This window comes from Neolamprologus brichardi, chromosome 17 (genome assembly GCF_056152115.1).
Source record: "Neolamprologus brichardi isolate AB-2024 chromosome 17, ASM5615211v1, whole genome shotgun sequence".
Lineage (NCBI taxonomy): Eukaryota > Metazoa > Chordata > Actinopteri > Cichliformes > Cichlidae > Neolamprologus > Neolamprologus brichardi.
Genome location: NC_142120.1, coordinates 8,621,947 through 8,640,633, shown reverse-complemented (window position 1 = coordinate 8,640,633; position 18,687 = coordinate 8,621,947). Strand labels below are relative to the sequence as shown.

General features: G+C 42.1%; 1 protein-coding gene across 1 annotated transcript; it reads left to right on the top strand.

Annotated features, from left to right (window-relative positions):
* Positions 1-235: 235 nt before the first annotated feature.
* On the top strand, positions 236-18,409 carry yaf2 (YY1 associated factor 2). Its single transcript, XM_006780634.3, has 4 exons — positions 236-396; positions 824-949; positions 14,467-14,622; positions 14,862-18,409. The coding sequence occupies exons 1-4, from the start codon at positions 371-373 to the stop codon at positions 15,112-15,114; spliced, it is 561 nt and encodes a 186-aa protein (XP_006780697.1). The 5' UTR covers positions 236-370; the 3' UTR covers positions 15,115-18,409.
* Positions 18,410-18,687: the final 278 nt, after the last annotated feature.

Genomic DNA, 18,687 nt, shown 5'->3' with positions numbered 1-18,687 from the left:
GAGCATTTCATTAGAGGGAAAGACTGCACGTGAAATATTGTATAATGGATTTAGGCGGAGACTTGTATGGTTTTTAGTCATTACTGTCATAGAAAAGCAAAATGGAATCATTATTTAGCACTAAATCGACAGAAGGGGGAGCTTACGCAGGGAACGTGAAGGCGGCATTGATTCATCAAGAGGAATGTCAAGCCACGGGAAGTAACCCAGCCTGTGATTGGTCACAGCCCGTCACGTGAGCATTTCCCAAGCGGAGTTTCCACGACAGCTGGAAGCCGAGCGGCACAAGCGCATCGCTTCTCGGCTAAAAAAAATTGAAATAACAAGGCTCCTGGTCGTCTCAGCACCTCCAGATAAACCCCGGTCTGGCATGGGCGACAAGAGGAGTCCGACAAGGTAACGAGCGAATTAGTGCGTGCTGGATATTCAGGGCTAGGGGAGGGGAACGGACATCGGCAAGCGCACGGGGGAAAAAATGGGTTTTCTTTACGGCCCCCCTCCCCTTCTCCCTCCCTCTCTCTCTCTCATTGCCTCACTCGCTGCTTGTGTGTATGTGCGCGTGCGGGCTGTGTGTGTGTGCGCGCGCGCGCGGGTGTTAAAACCTCATCGCCAATTACAGTGTCGGATCATAGCGCGCTTTGCAGATGATTTCCTAAATCCTACAGGCTTACACTGATGTTTGCTATCGATAGCCTTCGCGGATGAGTGGTGCCCGAACTCACTCTTGTCTCCTCTCGATCCTTTCCTCTCCCATCTTTTCTTTTCGTTTTTTTTCTCCTCTTTTTTTCCTCCTTTTTTTTTTCTAAATTTATTGTCTTAAAAGGCCGAAGCGTCAACCGAAGCCCTCCTCCGACGAGGGGTTCTGGGACTGCAGCGTGTGCACGTACAAGAACACGGCAGAGGCTTTTAAGTGCATGATGTGTGATGTCAGGAAGGGGACATCAACAAGGTAAGGATGGATATACATTACCTTTGGTGTGTTTTACATTAGTGGGGCCCCGCTGGGGGTGTGAGGGGTGGGGTGGTGTAGGGTCCTTTGGGAATGGAGGGGCTGGCCATGTTAACTGACAATTGTGTGGATTTTGAACCCTTCCTACACAATTCAGAGTAAACATAAACAAACAAAAAGTGGCCTCTTTTTCCTCTTTTTTGTGTTATTCAATTTGGTGTGTTTTCTGTGAAAGGAAGATCCGTAAAGTCAGTATGTTTATTTACTAATTGCACCCTTTCACGTCTCCTCTAAGCAGTGCATTAGTCTCCATGTTCCTGCCAGCTGACACTGACCTCAGTGAACTGAGGGAAGAGGGATGGCTTGCTCCTTAAGCACACACATCCATTTCACTGCCCTGCAGATATTTGTAAGAGACCTCTTATAGGCATTCACATGACCTCGCACACAGGTACTCAAGCGTACAAATGCACAGCACGAAGGTGCGCGCGCACACACACACACAGCTCCCCTCTGTGCCTATGGCTGCTACTTCCCCCTGACATCAGTGATTTGAAGCAGGAAATGGCTGTTATTCCTCAGTGACACTCATTATCAGGAGGAAAACACAACAAAGAGTGAAGGAGAGGAAGTGTAGCTGTTTAGCTGTGGCTATAGGGAAGCTGTGCATTGTTACATGATCTCCCTCTTTAATGCATCATAATTATCCTCTCCTGCATTAGCGTGACTTTCCCAGTGATTAAACTACAACATAAACAACAATGCTTCAGTGCTCTTGTCAGCTTTGATGCCTTTTCATGAGAGTGTTTCTTCTGTGTGTTACTGAAATGCCCGCGTTTATTTCTCTGTCTTTTTCTGTGTGTGTGTGTGTGTGTGTGGGAGTGCTAGTTGTGAAAAGAGGTTGTCAGAGCAGCTGCCAGACAGACAGCCATAGCTCATTACTATGCAACAGCTTAATCAGCCTGCTGTCATCAGAGACACACACACACACACACACGCTGAGTACAGATGCACTCAACATGCAAATTGTACTCATGACCGCATACATATTTGTTCGCAAATGCACAACCCATAAACATGCAGTCAAAGTGCAGAGCTGCTGCTCACAGAGGGAATGAGGAGCAGACATGCTGTTATCATTGGGTCCAGCTTATTGCTACTGAGAGTTTATTGTTTAGAGGACACTCCATTGAGATTGGTGTGTTTGCAGCTTTGCCAAGAACCTGTCTGATTCTTCATGTCACCAAAAGCGTCCTTTGTCTTCCCCATCTGGACTTTTTTTTTTTTTCCAAAGTTGGCAAGGACACAAGAGCGAGAATTCCTCACTTGCACCCCTGATACCCAGGCGACAAATTTAGAAAATGTCCGTGAGAAGGTCTTATTTAATGTTAATAACCTTCTGTCTTCCCAACTGCAGTGCTACGCAAATGTTGTAGTAGCATTAGTGCGGTCATGTACCCGCCACACACGTGCATGTGAGCCAAACATGGGCTAATGCTGCAGCAAAATGGCCACACAGGTGGTCGCAGCTGTTAATGACCAAACACAACAGACAAGTGGATTTCTCGGCGAGCAAACCCAAGGTGCTAAAGGGCAAACAACACGCAGAATATGAATGCGGGGCACAGCAAATTCCCTTGCTGGTTGCTAAACAAGCATGACTGAGCTATTGCTGTGGAGTAAATGAATTAATGCTCAGCAGAGGCGTGGAGTGTCCAGTGGTTAGAGGAAGTGTCCTGCAGCCTGAAGGACACAGCCAATGTGAGTTCTGTGGGGATGGCTTAAATCAGCCGGGCAGTAACCTAACACATAAAATGGCACTTTGCTCAACTGGATCTGTGTGGTTTTTGGCAAGGAGTCGAGGCAGTGACTGGTACAAAAAGAGAACGTTTTAGGGCGAGGTGGAAATAATTTAGGCTGAGGAGTGTTTGCGTGTTGCCGTCAAGAGGTAAAATAAATGTTTTATGAAGGCAAGCTTTAGCAGATCTTGCCGCCTCAATCCCTGTGATGTGGAGAGATGATCTACTGCAGGGGCCCAAAGCCAGCGGGGCTGATTGAAAGCACGTTGTCGAGGCTGTGAGTTTGAGACTGCAGACAGGGATACATCAGCAGAATTGGTCTCGCTTATCGGAGGAGGTCGAGTAAATGGAAGAGCGAGACACTTTGACAAAGTGGGAACTGGCTGACGTTCTTTTAATTCTGTCGGCAGCTCAGAAACCCGTACTGCGAGGAAGTGAAATTTGGAGGAACAAAAAGTAGGGCCCGCGTTTTTTAAAGCACAAGAGAAAGTGCACGCTCGCTCAAAACATGATGGAGTCATTTGCGCTGATTAATGTGGAAAAATACAGTGTGTTGCTCTTTACGACAAGCTGCGAGCTTACAACGTTTAATTAGGGCAGACTTGGAGAGCTTTGGGATCACAACGTATCATGCAATCTCATTTCTGTACTTCAGAGAACCATTTTATCTTCCCAAAACTCTTTTGACTGAGTCCCACACTTTGAAAACAAGCCTGATCGATCGAAGTGTCTTACACCCTTTTTTCACCTATGCAGTGCCATTGCCCAATTGAGAATCACAGCACCACAAAATTGCTTCTCCCAAAGTTGTCAGTGCTTGTGGGAGGGGCTGCTGTAACAAATTTACCAATGTTTGGCAGATATAACCCAACTTCTGCAAGTAATACTGTGTATTGACTCTCAAAGAAAGCACCAGGTTTGGCACAGAATTAGTAGAAAATAGACTGTTTGATAATGTAGTACAAGATCACAGATTTGATTCCTGCATGGTCCCTGAGCAAGGCATTTTAGGGTCTCACGTTGTGTCTGTCATGACTTGTCCTGTATTATCCTAATCCTTGAGGAATGCAGTGAAAGCTAAGATTTGTTTCAGCTGTAATTTTCCTTGCTGCTGTTTGGGGGGAAAAAAGTCTTAAAATGTCATGTGAAGCGGTGCTGAAAGACAGCTGTTTAACCGAAACACCGTCCTTAGCCAATTTCAGCTGGGTGTAATAGAGCAGTGTGTGGCCTTCCCTCACATCCACACCTGCATCTGTTCAATGAGCAGAGCTCCAACAAATCAGAGCTGCTGGGGAAATGCTCCATGTTCAGGAGCCTGTTTGGCAGCATTATATTTCTGCATATTTCTCTATTTATGACAGCCACTTCGATCATGCTTCCTATTAGTTAGCTCCTGTTTGTGTTCACCCTCTCCCTACGCTTATCTCCTCCTTCTCTTGGCGACTGGCGTTGTGTCTTCCCAGGAGTTGAACTTAACCTGGGGCATCTGTCGGTGACAGAATGACTGATGTGCAGGGTTTTGCCAGCTCCACCTAAACAAGTGCAAACCATTCTGGCTGGTTGGGAACCTGTCAGCATTTGACTGTGGTTTTTCTTTTTTGTGTGCGTGTGTTTTTAGATGTTGTTTTATCAAACCCCCCCACAAAAGCTCTCACACACAGTTTATGTGCAGTCCACATTACTAAACACTGAGCTCAAAATGTGCATTTGGCTCGAATGTGGCTGATTCACTCACTGAAAATCCAGCTCTCGATATGACTAGTTTTAAGTATACATACAATATGGCTTTTTTACAGACTTTATAGACAAACAGTGAGGACAACCCCTTTTGCTATATTGCATTTCTCTGTATAAACAGACAAACTGTGTAACTAGCAAAGAGCAACACACTCGAGTCAGGTGTTTCCATTGCAGTTAAGTGCTAAGAATAAAATGGTTTCAGGGTTTGTTTTCATTGTTTTCCTTTGATCCGTAACACTGAGTCATCCCAGGAAAATGTTACGAAATGCATCCAGGTATTTTCGGTTGTGTGCATCCTTTGAGTTCAGAATAGCCGTTGGATCACAAGTGACTAAGTCAGATGAGATCATTAGAACAGGGATCAACAGATGAGCACAGCTTTGAGCTGGTATTCATACAAGTATGATGACTGGCTGTAAATTGAATTTTTAACTTGGCGTATGAAACACTATATAGGAACAATCAATGTCTTGTAATCCTATTTGAATGATTACTTCCTCTAATAAGTGACACAGTTGGCTCAGCTGTGTGGGTTACTGGTATTAGTGCTTACATAGCATACAAACACCGAGTGCACACCACGGACAATGAAGCTGGCTGTTATCACGTCACTGTGGCTCAAGATTATGGCTACGTGATAAGCCTGTAATTACTGCGGTGACACTGATGCATGACATACTGCTCTGTGTGTTTGTGCAGGCAGGCGTTTGTGTGAGAGGACAATGTAGCGTAGTGTGGCTAGCAGGCTGGAGAAGGTGTCATAAACCACAGGACGTGGAGGGCCATCTGTCTCCCTCTCTGTTCCACACACACGAACACACACACAGTGGTAGCATGTACTGGCAGGGAAAGACGTTAATCATCGGGTTTGGAGGAGCTCCCAGGAGCAGCATACAACCTGCTGATAGAAAATCTGAAACAAACACACAGACACACACCTACACCTGGATTGAGTGTTCAACAGGGCATAAAATAAGCTATATGACAATGATCTCACAATCATCACAGAACAGCGAGATGAAAGTTGTTTATAGGAGCACGCTCTGATGCTTATTTGCAGTCCATCAGCTGTCCTGATGGCTGTTTGCTCATCACATTGTGTACCCAATAAATGACAGCACGCAGTCCAAACATCTGCAGAATTCTGTACTGTGTTTTGGGAGCCACTCATTAGAAGTTCAATATTTTAACAGAACAAATCTATATAGCGCACAATCCTGAAATACAAGCTCGACGCCTTGTTTTGCTTGTGACTCACTCTGCCATAGGCTGAACATGCACTGCATAGCCACTAAAAAAGTGATGGCACATGTGCTCTGCTGATGGTTTGGATATACTAGTTATGTACCTGGTGATTAATTTACCAGTCATTTAAATGAGAGAAATAAATTAGACTGGTCAAGTCGTCTAACATACAGAAACCCTTCGCAAAACATTTAAAACTGAGTGCTTGAAATGGATAAAGCTAACATTGGCCTAACAAATATTGCATGTGTATTTTAAGAGTTATATGAAACAGTTATTAGTCATGTTCGTCATTAATCAAATCACGTTTCAAATTTTTCTGAAATGCGCAGGACTTTTCTTGTTTTTTTTACATTCTGGTTATACATCGCTTTGGTTGCTTGGTTGTATAGTCGCACACATCCCTAGCTTATGTTGTATGGCGATAATACAAATAGCCCGAACCACTAAGTGTTTGACACTTCCACTTCCAATTGATATTTAGGATACTGGACTCTGATAGGATTTAGATCGATAGTCGACAGTGATATTTTTGGAACGCATAAGTTCCCGAAACGATACTAGCAATAACTTAAAATACATCGCCACAAAGCTGGAAGCAAGTTTTTAGTTTAGGGCCTCGGCAGTTCCCTTGATCGTGTTTCTTTATTTATATAATGAAAAAATATTTTTGGACTTGTCAGAGATTTAAAGAATATTATAATATTTTTTTGCAGACATTTTTCACCATTGCTGTACTTTCAGGCACTGTTAATCAAAAAGAATCCACAGATTAATCTACAAGTGAAATAATTGTTTACTCCATATCCGCCAACCGTTGGGTTGAGTAGGGTTATATTTCAAGAAAACTTGCAATAACAACATTTTCAACACTATAGAAAAAAAATATTCTGAACATTTTATCAATACTTGCAGGCAGCAGCATTTATTAGTGCAACCAAAATGAAGCTGTTTTGCAGTGAGCTGCTGTTATTGATGATAGACTTCCTAATTCGAAATACTGAAACAACATCCCAGGAGAATTATAGTGCAAAAGCACGGCATTATATCAACTGCCACAGCATACCAAATGTAAGCATACAAGTAATAACAAAGTAGCTTAACCTTGTAACTTGTAAGGAGCTTGCTAATATTGTCATATAATAAAACAGAAAATATTTTTCAATCTGGTATTTTGTATCTCCAGTTGAGCTTTTTAACCAGCTGCTTAAAGCCCTGCTTTGCCATATACCATGTAACCACATTAATAATTTCCATCTACCGTTTGCTCTTCCTGTCATATGGAGTGCTGATAGTGAATGCAGTTAGTGATGCTTGGTTGAGTCATTTGCTTACTTTTGGGTCGCACATCACCAGCTGCTAGTATTTCCTCCTTGGTAGCCTGGTTGAACTACACAACCAGGCTACGAAGCCTCAGGTCGCCTCAAGTGGCAAAACAAGAACATTTTTTCTGTATAGATTTACAAAGTCTTGTGCTTTGTTGGAGGTTGTTAAAGTATAAAGCGCTCTTAGTTACTAGGGCACCACGATTAGTCGACTAGTCACGATTACGTCGACTATCAAAATCGTCAACGACTAATTTAATAGTCGACGCGTCGTTTGAAGCTTTGTAAGATCCCAAAAGATGCAGGAATAAGTAGTAGGATTTAAGAGTGTAATAATGGACTGAAACAGAAGATGGCAGCACTGCATGTACAAGGATGCCAGTTGCCATTAAATCCCGAAGAAGAAGCTGTGTCCCAGAATTCATAGCGCGGCCCATCGTGGCCCTGCTCAGTTTCCAACAATGGTGGCAGCTAGTTAGTTTTAATATTACTCTTATTATTCTTTCTGGGTCACAAAATAAACGTTTTACATATTTTCAGGCGAGAATGTAACTGTGTAAACTTCAAATATCTGCTCAGTTTATCAAGACACCACATATTTTCAAAAGCGCTCCGACGTTTTCGGAGGCGTCTGTTACCCACCAGCTCGATAGTTAGCCGGGGGCAAGGCTCACTAGAGCCGGTGAGAACACCGGACTCCCGGCACATCATTTTCAAACCCACCGCCGTCTTTCGCTACTCAGGTTAAACATATATAAGTTACTTAGATAACTTAAAATGTTATAGTTTGGCTTTTTTTTAGTATTTTATTTATTCCTGAGTAAATCGGTTTGGCTGTGATTACAGTTATAGTTTTTACACAGCTGAATAAACGTCAAGCAGACAACTGATTATCAGAAGTGTGAGATGCTCGAGAATATACTCCGGTGTCCTGTTATATTTTAGATAGCAAGGAGCAGACGGCTGAGTTTATTAAACTCCACCGAAACAATCTGCAAATTTCATTAAAATTGAATAAACTATCATCTTGTCTTTATTTTTAGTTAGCACATACCTTAAACACTTAAAGCTGTAAGCTAATGATTGTTATATAAGAGCAGATGCATGCTGGTGCAATAAGCTGTATGTTTTACGTTAAATGGATGCATGATCTGATTAGTCGACTAATCGCAAAAATAATTGCCGCCTAGTCGATCTCACTGTTGTGTGTTGGGAACGTAAAGGCATGTTGCTATAGCAATGATATTGTGATATTGTTTTATATCGCATAAAAAATTTATATTGGTATTATTGCAGATGGCATGATATGGCACAGCCCTGCTTATGAAATGTTGCAGTTTCATTGTTCTCTCAGTGTAGCAACTCTGTGGTATGATGTGCATTCCACTGAGGTCACATTTAATCACATGAAACCACCTGGGGCCATATACAGTTTGAGTTCCAGCAAACAAGAAACGAGTAGTTATTCAAAACTGTTAAAGGTGATTCGGTGTGAAGGAGTTTAATACCAATCGTTGCCTTTGTTCTGCTAAGATGTGTTAAAGGATTAGTGCTCTTAAACACTATCCATGTTGTTTCAGCAGTACTGGTGATAACCCAGTTGTCCATTGTGGCAGAAAATAGGAGTTAATTAGAAAAAATTATGCCAGCTTATGACTTGCTGACATCAGAGTTTTTCTCCCATTTTTGAATCCTTGTGTGATATTTTATTAAGCCCAGGGCAGCAGTGAACGAGTGGGAGGTCACCGAGTGCATCAGGAGGAGGGAGGAAAAAAAGTGAGAGGGTAGAGGAGTGTGAACACGGTGTGTGTGTGTGTGTGTGCGCGCGGCATATTTGGAAAAGGGTCAGCTAGAGTTCCCTTGTCACTGAAGTAAGTGTAAGGGATCAGGGGCAACATTTTTTTTTCTAGCTCAGTTTCTGCAGAATAAACTAACTTTGCCTTCAGTTCACGATTAAACTTTAAGGTTGTTAGATTGAGAGCGAGGATTGTGTTTATTTTGTTTCACACAAGAGAGGCCAAAAAAGAAAAAGAACAGCTGTATCAACAAGAAACACAACAACATAAACTACAATACAGTACATTCATCTGCAGATATTTCTTTCTTTTTTTAAAAAAAAACCACCTTAATGAGTTGAAAAAGTTAGAACTTGTTGTTACCCTTACATAAAAAAACTTTTCAGATCTGTGCTGGCATGGTTGTGGATTGTGTGCTGTGACATCGCCGTGAAGTCAAGTCCTTTTGCCCAGAAATGTTTTATCGACTTACAGAATGGATGACTATACATCTCTCTCTCTTTTGTCCTGTTGTTGTTATTGTGTTAGTGTTAGTAAAGGCTGCACAGTTACACCAAAAAAGGACATAAAGATGGCAGGACTAGCCTTCTTGGCTGTCAAAAGAATGATTTTGTTAACTGGAAGATTCAAAGTCTTTCTCAAGGAAACTTGGCTTCTTGAAGTTTCAGACTTTCCTGGCTGTGATTGAATAAGGCCTTAGTCACACAGACCTAGAGACCGCTTAGGAACCATCTGTCAGTCACCAGTCCTGAGGGGGAAAATGTGTATTCCTGGACTACTTGTGAGTGTTGTTGGACATTGCTCCTAGCCGGTGTTAAATCGATTACTAAAGCTCCAGTCACACAGGGTTGGAAACCAGTCAGTGACCTCCCTGGAAACGATCACTAGAGAAAAGTGTGTATTATGGGACCGTTTGGCAAGTGGTTACCTTAGGTTTTGAAATTGGTTACAAAGACCTCGTTGTGATTGCTTCGGTTGTTAGCAGGTTGCCACGGTTTTCCATAGTTTGTATCGAAGATGCCGACTTGTCTGCAAACACTCGCCAACTACTTACCAAGTAAAGTATAAAAAGTGCAATGCGAACTGGAAACGGGAACCTTTAAGGGAAAACTTGTGCCTTTTGAAACATGTTGGTTGCAATAGTAATGACCAAGTTATTCTTCGAAGGCAAATTAATGTTACACATTTCTGTTTTGTGATGCGCTTTTTCAAGTTTCAGTGTTTGCATACCACAGTAATCTGTTTTCACCCAGTGTCAGTCAGCAGCCACTCGTTAACTAGTTGTGGAATACACATTTTCCTTAGCAACCAGCACTTGCCAGGGGGTTGCTGACTCTAGCCAACTATAGGACAGGATGACTGAGGCCTTAGAAAGCTAGGTTAGAAGGCTATGTCTATAAATTTTAATTGTGAATCCCACATACATGCTAATAAGTACCAACCAGTAAAGTAGGAACAAATTAGGTTTGGAACTGTTTTTAATCATTGCTTATCTGAGTATAAAATATTATTATTAGTTATTATTAATAGTATTAGTTCAAGTTGATCCCCTATTGGTCATTTGTTTAACATAGTGTTGCACTCATGTTCTACAAATAAAACATTGCAGAAGAAGAACCTGTGAAAAAGAACAAGTGAAGGCAAAGATAATAAATGTAACAATAAACTGGCTGATCACTTTCTGTGAATTGAAACCAAGGCTGTGTGTGTTTGCTGTACTCTCCTCTTTGAAGGAAATACAATTTGCTATGTCTAAGCCTCCCCCTGTAATGTCCTAATTTCCCGTTGTGGGACTCCATTAGCTGTAGCAGAATGAGTGAAGCAGATATCGACAGGAACAGAGGTTCCAACACGCAGTATTAATGTCTGAAAGAATAGACCGTTACGTTCGGGACAGAAATTATTTTGGAATCAATACACACACATACACAAACACACACTCGGTGCCCAAAGGGAGGCTAGCAGTGAGGGCCTAAGTGCAGAGATAAACACCATTTGATTGGGTTAACAGAGGCAGCTCTGTTTAGACCTGCCGCTTTGCCTCACCATAATATTGGGTTGTCTATCTCCTCTTTCACCTCCTGGTTATTGAGCTGGTTCTATTAGTGAGAATCAACTCCACTGTGATACATGGAGGGAGGTTGGCTGTATGTGTTTAGACGTGGCCTCACTTGCTCTCTGGCACATCCAGGCTTTCAATCTAAAACATTTTAGGCTGAGGGGAGATTACATTTCAAGCAAAACCATCACTCACTCACTGCATTAATGAGAGGAGGAATTAATTACTTGCATACAGTAAATCACACAAAGTTCACAATGACGTTCTAAACTAAATTCATCAAACAAAAGCCTAAGGATGTTATGAATGACGCAGCCAGATGAGTTTTTAGTTTTGGAAGCTGATAACGTTTGTCCCGAGGGCGGGACAGCTGATCCTTTTGTGACCGTTGCTGTTTTGTGTGTATGTGTGTACATTTAGACCACCAGATGTTTAGTTGCTGTAGGACTATTAAACAAAAAGATGTCAAGGAGAGCAGCAAATTACTCGAACTAGGAACAGAGGACTCTGAGAGGCCTTTGTCTTTATTTAAAAAGGAGTCAGCACTTCTGCAGCATCTTGCTGACAAGACAGACATATTAGAGAATCTCTGCATCTCCTCCCTATTAGACAGTTATGTAGGCCAAGAGAACCATTTGCATTTTACTTTAGACTTGCTAGCATCACTGCAAGTTATGTGAAGGCAGTGAAAGCTAAGTTAAAAAAAAAATGTCTGTGGGAGAGAGTCTTTGAAGCTTGGCCCCAATTTAGGTCATCCCAGAATTGCTCAACAACATCTTTGCCCTCAGAAAAAGACAGGAGCTTCTGTGTATGTATATCCTTTTGGAATTTGAGGTAGAAAAACCTTTAACTGAGGCTAAATGGGCCACCAGGGCTTACTTTGGAAAAAAAATGTGCAACTATTTTCTGCACAACAAGTCACAGTGGTCAGACTAATCTGGGATCAGGTGTCATACACTTGAAAGACACCGTAAAGTTGTATTAGAAGTTCTAATGGAATTTTTTTTTTTTTTTTTATTTAATTTCATGAAGCTAATATTTTATAATTGCAGCACATCTTAAATGTAATAAGGCACATTTAAGGCCACATGAGAAAAATGAGAAAAATACCATAAGGTAATCAGCATTTTCAACTTTCCAGTGCTACTAACCACAAATATGTGACATATAGAATTGGAGAGCAATAAATGGCCTGTATTTGTATAGCGCTTTTACTAGTCCCCCCTAGGGACCCCAAAGCGCTTTACACACCCAGTCATCCACCCATTCACACACACATTCACACACTGGTGAAGCTACAGTTGTAGCCACAGCTGCCCTGGGGCAGACTGACAGAAGCGAGGCTGCCATATCGCACCATCGGCCCTTCTGGCCAACACCAGTAGGCGGTAGGTGAAGTGTCTTGCCCAAGGACACAACAACCGAGACTCGAACCGGCAACCTTCCGATTACAAGGCGAACTCCCAACTCTTGAGCCACGATCGCTCAAGTTTCTCGAGAGCAATAAGTAATTGCCCACAGCAATGCAGGGGAGCAGCGGCACTGACAAGTCACCCCTGAAATACTACAGGCAACATCACGTGCTGGCTCTGACACAGCCACCGGAGCTAATCATTGTGACTCATGATAAAGTCTACCAAATCCACTTTATTTCAGAAGCATTCATAGATACAACAAAATATCTTCAAATGAAACAGTAACTGAAGCTTTTGTGACACTGTCTAAACCAGGGGTCCTCAATCTCAGTCCACGAGAGCCGGTGTCCCTGCAGGTTTTAGATCTCACCCTGGGTCAACACACCTGAATCACATGATTAGCTCATTACCAGGCTTCTGGAGAACTTCAAGACATGTTGAGAAGGTAATTTATCCATTTAAATCAGCTGTGATGGACCAAGGACACATCTAAAACCTGCAGGGACACCGGCCCTCGTGGACTGAGATTGGGGACCCCTGGTCTAAACAATTAACCTGTGCAAGATTGAATAAATGAAACCCTAACCCACCACTAACACACTTGACATCATATAGTCCAATAAGCCAGCATCAGTCATTACGACAAATATTGCATGTTACCAATCTGTAGCTATTGTTCTGCTTAGGGTTTAATGTTAAAAATATCATTATACATGCTATGCTTTAATGTACATCACTGGATGCTGTTTTTGACGATTCCACTGTATATAAAAGCAAACATACGTTTTCTTCTAGAATCGCTTTTGTTTTCTATACAACATTCAGTGTAGTATATGGACATGCGTGCATTCATACTGTGTGTAATTCATTTGTGTGTGCATGCAATTAATAAAGGCACTAGATGTGTAGACCGCCCCAACAGATGGCCTTTTCAGCACACTTCCCTCTCAGGCTAGGGCTCTTGGCAAGCTCCAAAATACACACACATACAGAGTCCTGCTCAGAAATACGATCACAGTCCTAATGCATGCTCCTGTAGCCAACCAGTTGCATAATACATTATTTCTGAGACATTACACCCTCATGAAAGATGGAGGTATGAATGTGAGGAGGACCATTTAATATCATATTGGCTCTGTCTTCAGCGATTTGTGGAACCTGTGTGTGAAGGTATATTATCCATGCTTCTCAGGAACATCCCCTCACATCAACAACTCGGCACTTGCTTTGCATCGAGAACAAACTACAGTTAAGTTATTCTATTTTAAGTCCCAAAAAATGGTGCCCAGTTCTTGAAAGGCCACAATGAAAAGCATAATTGTACTCGAGCAGACATGGAGGGCGTATTCACATCGTCGCAGCTAATGCCGTGCACAGACAAGTATCATCACTGCAGTGTGCATAAAGCATTTAAAGCGATTACTGGTTAACAATGACTGCATGTTCAACATAAGAGCGGGGGGATCATGGATGGTGTCATTCTGTCTTACAGACGCCTACCTGAGTAAAGAATGTGTAGCGAACACACCCATTAATATCAAAGCAGGATTTTACATTGTAGTTGTGGCTACAATGTAGCTTGCCATCACCAGTGTGTGAATGGGTGGATGACTGAATGTAGTGTAAAGCGCTTTGGGATCCTTAGGGACTAAGTAAAGTGCTATACAAATACAGACCATTTACCATGTTGTAGTCAGTTAGGGTTACTTTTCAATGTCACTGCAACTAACGATTATTTCTGCAGATGATTAATCTGCTAAATATTTTATATTCAGTATCTTTTGCACACTTCTAATTCCTACTGCACCTGTGTATTTACCACAACTGATCTTGTCTTGGGAGTGCTAAAAACAAGCCTGCACAGGTACACTCCACATCTCACAGATGGCTGAACTCTGGGTTTTATTTTAAATGCACTGAGCGTGTGTTGCCAGTGCTAAGAGCACTTGAGCAGCACCATCCTAACCAGCACTGGCAGTGATCATTGGCTCTTGATTATAGTGGTAGGCTAGCACAAAGCCATGTGTTCATTGTGCTTTTCCCTCTCATTAATCTGCCGCTCTCCGTCTCTCCCTTTGTCTCTCCCTCTCTGTCTTTCTCCCTTCTCCCCTTCTCAACACTCCTCCCTCCTGGATCAGGAAGCCACGTCCCGTATCCCAGCTAGTTTCTCAGCAGCAGGTAACGCAGCAGTTTGTGCTGCCCTCACAGCCCAAAAAGGAAAAGAAGGAGAGAGTCGAGAAGGAGAAGAGCGACAGAGAGCCGCCGCTTAAGAAGAACAGCCACAAGAAGATGAGGTAAGCGAGCTGATGCCAGGTTGGCAGAGTCAGATATTAGAGGGATTCATGAATAAACATGGAAAAGTGCAAAAACTTAGGCTGGAGTTAGGCTGTTATGTTTCATAAAGAATTTCAGGAAGTGGGAAGTGGGAGACACCAGGAGTATATTTCAAAGCAGCACCAGCAAGGCGCTCTTTATGCAGGATTTTTAAAAAATAGCCTTGTATGCTTAATGGTCTTTTTCACTCACTCATCAGGCCAAGACTAAAAAACATTGATCGCAGCAGCGCCCAGCACTTGGAGGTGACGGTTGGGGACCTGACAGTCATCATAACGGACTTTAAGGAGAAGGCCAAGCCCTCGGCCACCTCGGCCACTTCCTCCAGCTCCGTGTCATCGGCCGACCACCACAGCCAGAACGGCTCTAGCTCAGAAAACACAGAGAAGGGCCTTTCCCGCTCTTCCTCACCCAGAGGAGAGGGGAGCTCGGTCAACGGAGAGTCTCACTGAGTTAGCCTCCTTGAAACCTTTCCCTCCACCCCGCCTCCATCAACATCTCATCTGCAAGTCCACAAGTCACTAGAGGAGTATCCTGCCTCTACATTAGAGCTGCACGATAATGAATAAAACTTTTCTTTTTCTCCTGGTTTTTTTTTTTTTTCTTTAAAATTTTTTGTTTTTATTAGAAATTTTTTTGTTGCAAGGACACATCAGATTTGGCGAGTTTGATCAGTTAGCGGGTTTTCTACAGCAGTGGAATTGTGCATTTAGAAAGCAATATGACTTTTGCTAAATCTTGGAAGGGTTTTAGTAGTCTACTTGGTGAGTTGGAATTATTTTTTGTGTAGTTGTAAGTAAGCAGCACACCGTCTAAAAGCTTGCTCCTGGAATATTTACTCACAGACTGATGAGGAACTTCTTCAGAACTGACAGGAGAAAGTTTTGGATAGAGTGCTGGATCCTCATGCTTTAGGTTTTCCTCCACGTGCACCTAACCTCCATGATTTGTCTTTTTTCCCTATGAAATGTGGATCCCTGTCCTTGCTTTCATCTTCATAATCATCATCAACATCAGTGGATGGCAGAGGGACTTTTTCTTTCCCCGTGTGGAATATTCTGCCTCTGCCTGAACTCGTTACCTACCTGTTATAAACCCGAACATCAGTGTCCCCACACTGAATCTTTAACCTGATCTTGATACTCTTAAGCTTCCCCTGTTAGACTGCCTCTGCTGTAATGCTTTTCTTTTTTAAACACAGCACAGTGGTGGCACTCCCTCTGCCACTTTTTGTTGTTTTTTTTTTGTTGTTGTTTTGTTGTTGCATAGTGATCGAAGCCCATTGGTTACTGAAAGTCTGTTATATCCCCTGGCAGGAAGGCACAGTATGAAGGAAAATCATGTCTTTAAGTTTGTGCCACAGTCAGCAATAGAATAGAATAGAATCTGTCCCACTGACGCTTACAGCGAGGACAGTGTTGGCTCTGTTATATCTGGCTGACATGGTTTGGGTACAGTTGTCTGATTAGAAGAAAAGGTCAGGGAAAACAAGTGCAAAGATGTCACCTTTATCTTGTGATGAACCATTTCTCTGATGGGAGCGTACTCTTCTGGCATGAGTGCCTCCATTGTAGAGCACTGAATTAATTTGTTATAAAAAAGATCAGAATCATATTCCGTGACCTTCACAATCACCATGCCTGAAATTTTCTGAACATGTATATAGGAGATATCACCATTTTCAAATAACCAAAGGAGCAAATACCTTGGAGAATTCTGCCCAGGTGCACTGAAGCTGTTCTAGACATATGTGATCATAAAAACAAGTTTATTATGGCTTTCTTTGTCCTTTAATTGGTCACCCTTCCCTAACTTTCAAATGCAATCAGCTGGTCTTTGTGTCATTCAATTCAGGCAGTAGCTACCACAAACCTGAACTTGTATTAAGTGATCTTTTTATATATAAACACACTACTAAGTAATTTTAGCATACATGTACCCCAGCTGCCAATTTTGATCTATGTTACCTTGCAAACCTCTACGTAGTAATGCCAGTTCCCAGGAAGGTTGATGGCACATAAAGCAGCCTTTAAATGCCAGCTTCCTAGTACAAAATCCACGTAACGTATTATTGCCCCCAGTGTAAGAACAGTGCAGGTCCTTTTATTTTGGGTCAGTTCACCACAAGTCAGCAGGCATCGTGTATTCTGCCCAGACAGCAACCTCATGTTCAATTGTGAGCTAGACTTTCATGTGGAAAACTGACTACAGATATTTATCAGTTCTGCACCATCATATAGCTTTTATGTTTGTATTTTTATGACCTTTACATAAATGATGCCTAGACCAACCACCCATTGTCACAGTGATGGGTAGCAGCAGACCATATCTGGGCTATGAGACAAATAAAAATTGGACTCTTGTTGCTCAAATTGACCAATCCAAGGAAAGGCCTTCGCTCCTTAGTATACATCTGCAAGATGAATAAACTACTGACAGAGCTAAAATCAATAGAATCTGTGCTCTGATTCATTGAGTTGATATATTTTTGCCCTCTAGCTATTAAAAAATCACTTAATGCAACATGTAGAATTACGCAGGCTTCTTCCAGATTAAAGTCGGTGTGAATCTTTGCTGGTTTTTTTGTTTTTGTTTTTCACATCGTGGCTACATAAAGTAAACAAATCCTGTTCCGAGTCACTGACTTCCTTTTGGATCACGCCGATCACATGAACCCACAGACTGATGTACACTCAGCATGCTGCCTTACAAGATGCACATCGTCAGTTTGAAGCTTTTATTTGCTGTGCTTTTATTTTCTTTAAGATCTGTTCCAAACCAGGTTGATCCTGTGTGTCACTGGGACATTGTCAGCTAATTACAGTAGATGGTAAAGCTGTAAGTGACACCTGTGTTCGCCTGTTGATCTCTGCTTCAGCTTCTCCTTCACCTCCACACTTAAGCCCGACGCTCTTCCCCGCAGTCGGACACTCGCGAGTAGATGTATATGAGTCTCAGGAAGCGCAGTTTGCTCACTCACGTGCTGTTCAGCATCCCAGTGGAGAACCGGAGGATGCTGATGTTGCTCCGCAGCTACCCTTTGGATGCAGCGTTGTGCTTGTACAATGGGGGAAAATGAGTTGTGGACTTGCACTTTTACAAGCTGTATGAGTGATGTCTTGCAGTGTGATGGACTTTATTTAACTGACGTAGCAAAAAAGGAGGAAAAAAAAAAAAGAAAAGAGGAAGAAAAAAAAGGCAGAGCTTTAGAGTATTCAAAACTCCCAGCAGAACAACTATAGATCAACCTAACTACACACAATAACTTATAAAACATGTAGAATAATTAAACAGATGAAATAGATATTTCTAAACTATTGTACTACAATGTTTTGATGTGGTTGTATTATCCATCATACCAGTGTTATTGTTGAGATTTTTACTCACTATTTTAGAGCGCATTCTGAGAACTGTCATGGCATGATGATACTAAGGTCTTGGTATATTGTGGGAAAGGTTATGTCTCTTAGTTTGTTAGTATTTGTTTCAGTGTGTCGGGAGTGTCTCCTCTTAGGTTCGCTACTCTAGCTGGGACTAGGCGTGTGAGCCCGGGGAGAGCTGCTCTGATGAACATTTGCTCCTTGTGGCAACAATGGAACACTTTAAATGTGTTAGTGTCACTTATTGATATAGTTTTTTGTTTTTTTTGTTGCCATGCTCATTTGTTTTAAAATGTGTGAACTTGTTTATTACATGTCTGAATAAGAAAATTACAAAATTCAAACACACAAAAAAGCTGCTTTCTTGTGTACACAGCTCTCATTTGTCACTTTGTTGCATGCAGGCACATGCATGATGAGGCTTGCCTTAGCACTCAATAACCCTACAGTTTTCATCACAATAGATGCAGGTTTATCTAGCACATTCATTTTGCATTGCAGTCCTACACTTTTAATCTGAAAATTCAAATCAAGACTTAAATATTAAACAATCAGCAGCTATGACGTTGTTATATACATCAGATAAGTGACCTTTTATGTCCCTTAATGAAAATGCAATTGAAGTTCAGGGTTGTCAGTTGCAAC

Excerpts from the sequence above, each read along its gene's own strand:
- yaf2 (XM_006780634.3), top strand. The coding sequence starts at position 371 with ATGGGCGACAAGAGGAGTCCGACAAG. Across the intron at positions 397-823 it reads GACAAGAGGAGTCCGACAAG|GCCGAAGCGTCAACCGAAGC; the intron begins GTAACGAGCGAA and ends TTGTCTTAAAAG. Across the intron at positions 14,623-14,861 it reads AACAGCCACAAGAAGATGAG|GCCAAGACTAAAAAACATTG; the intron begins GTAAGCGAGCTG and ends CTCACTCATCAG.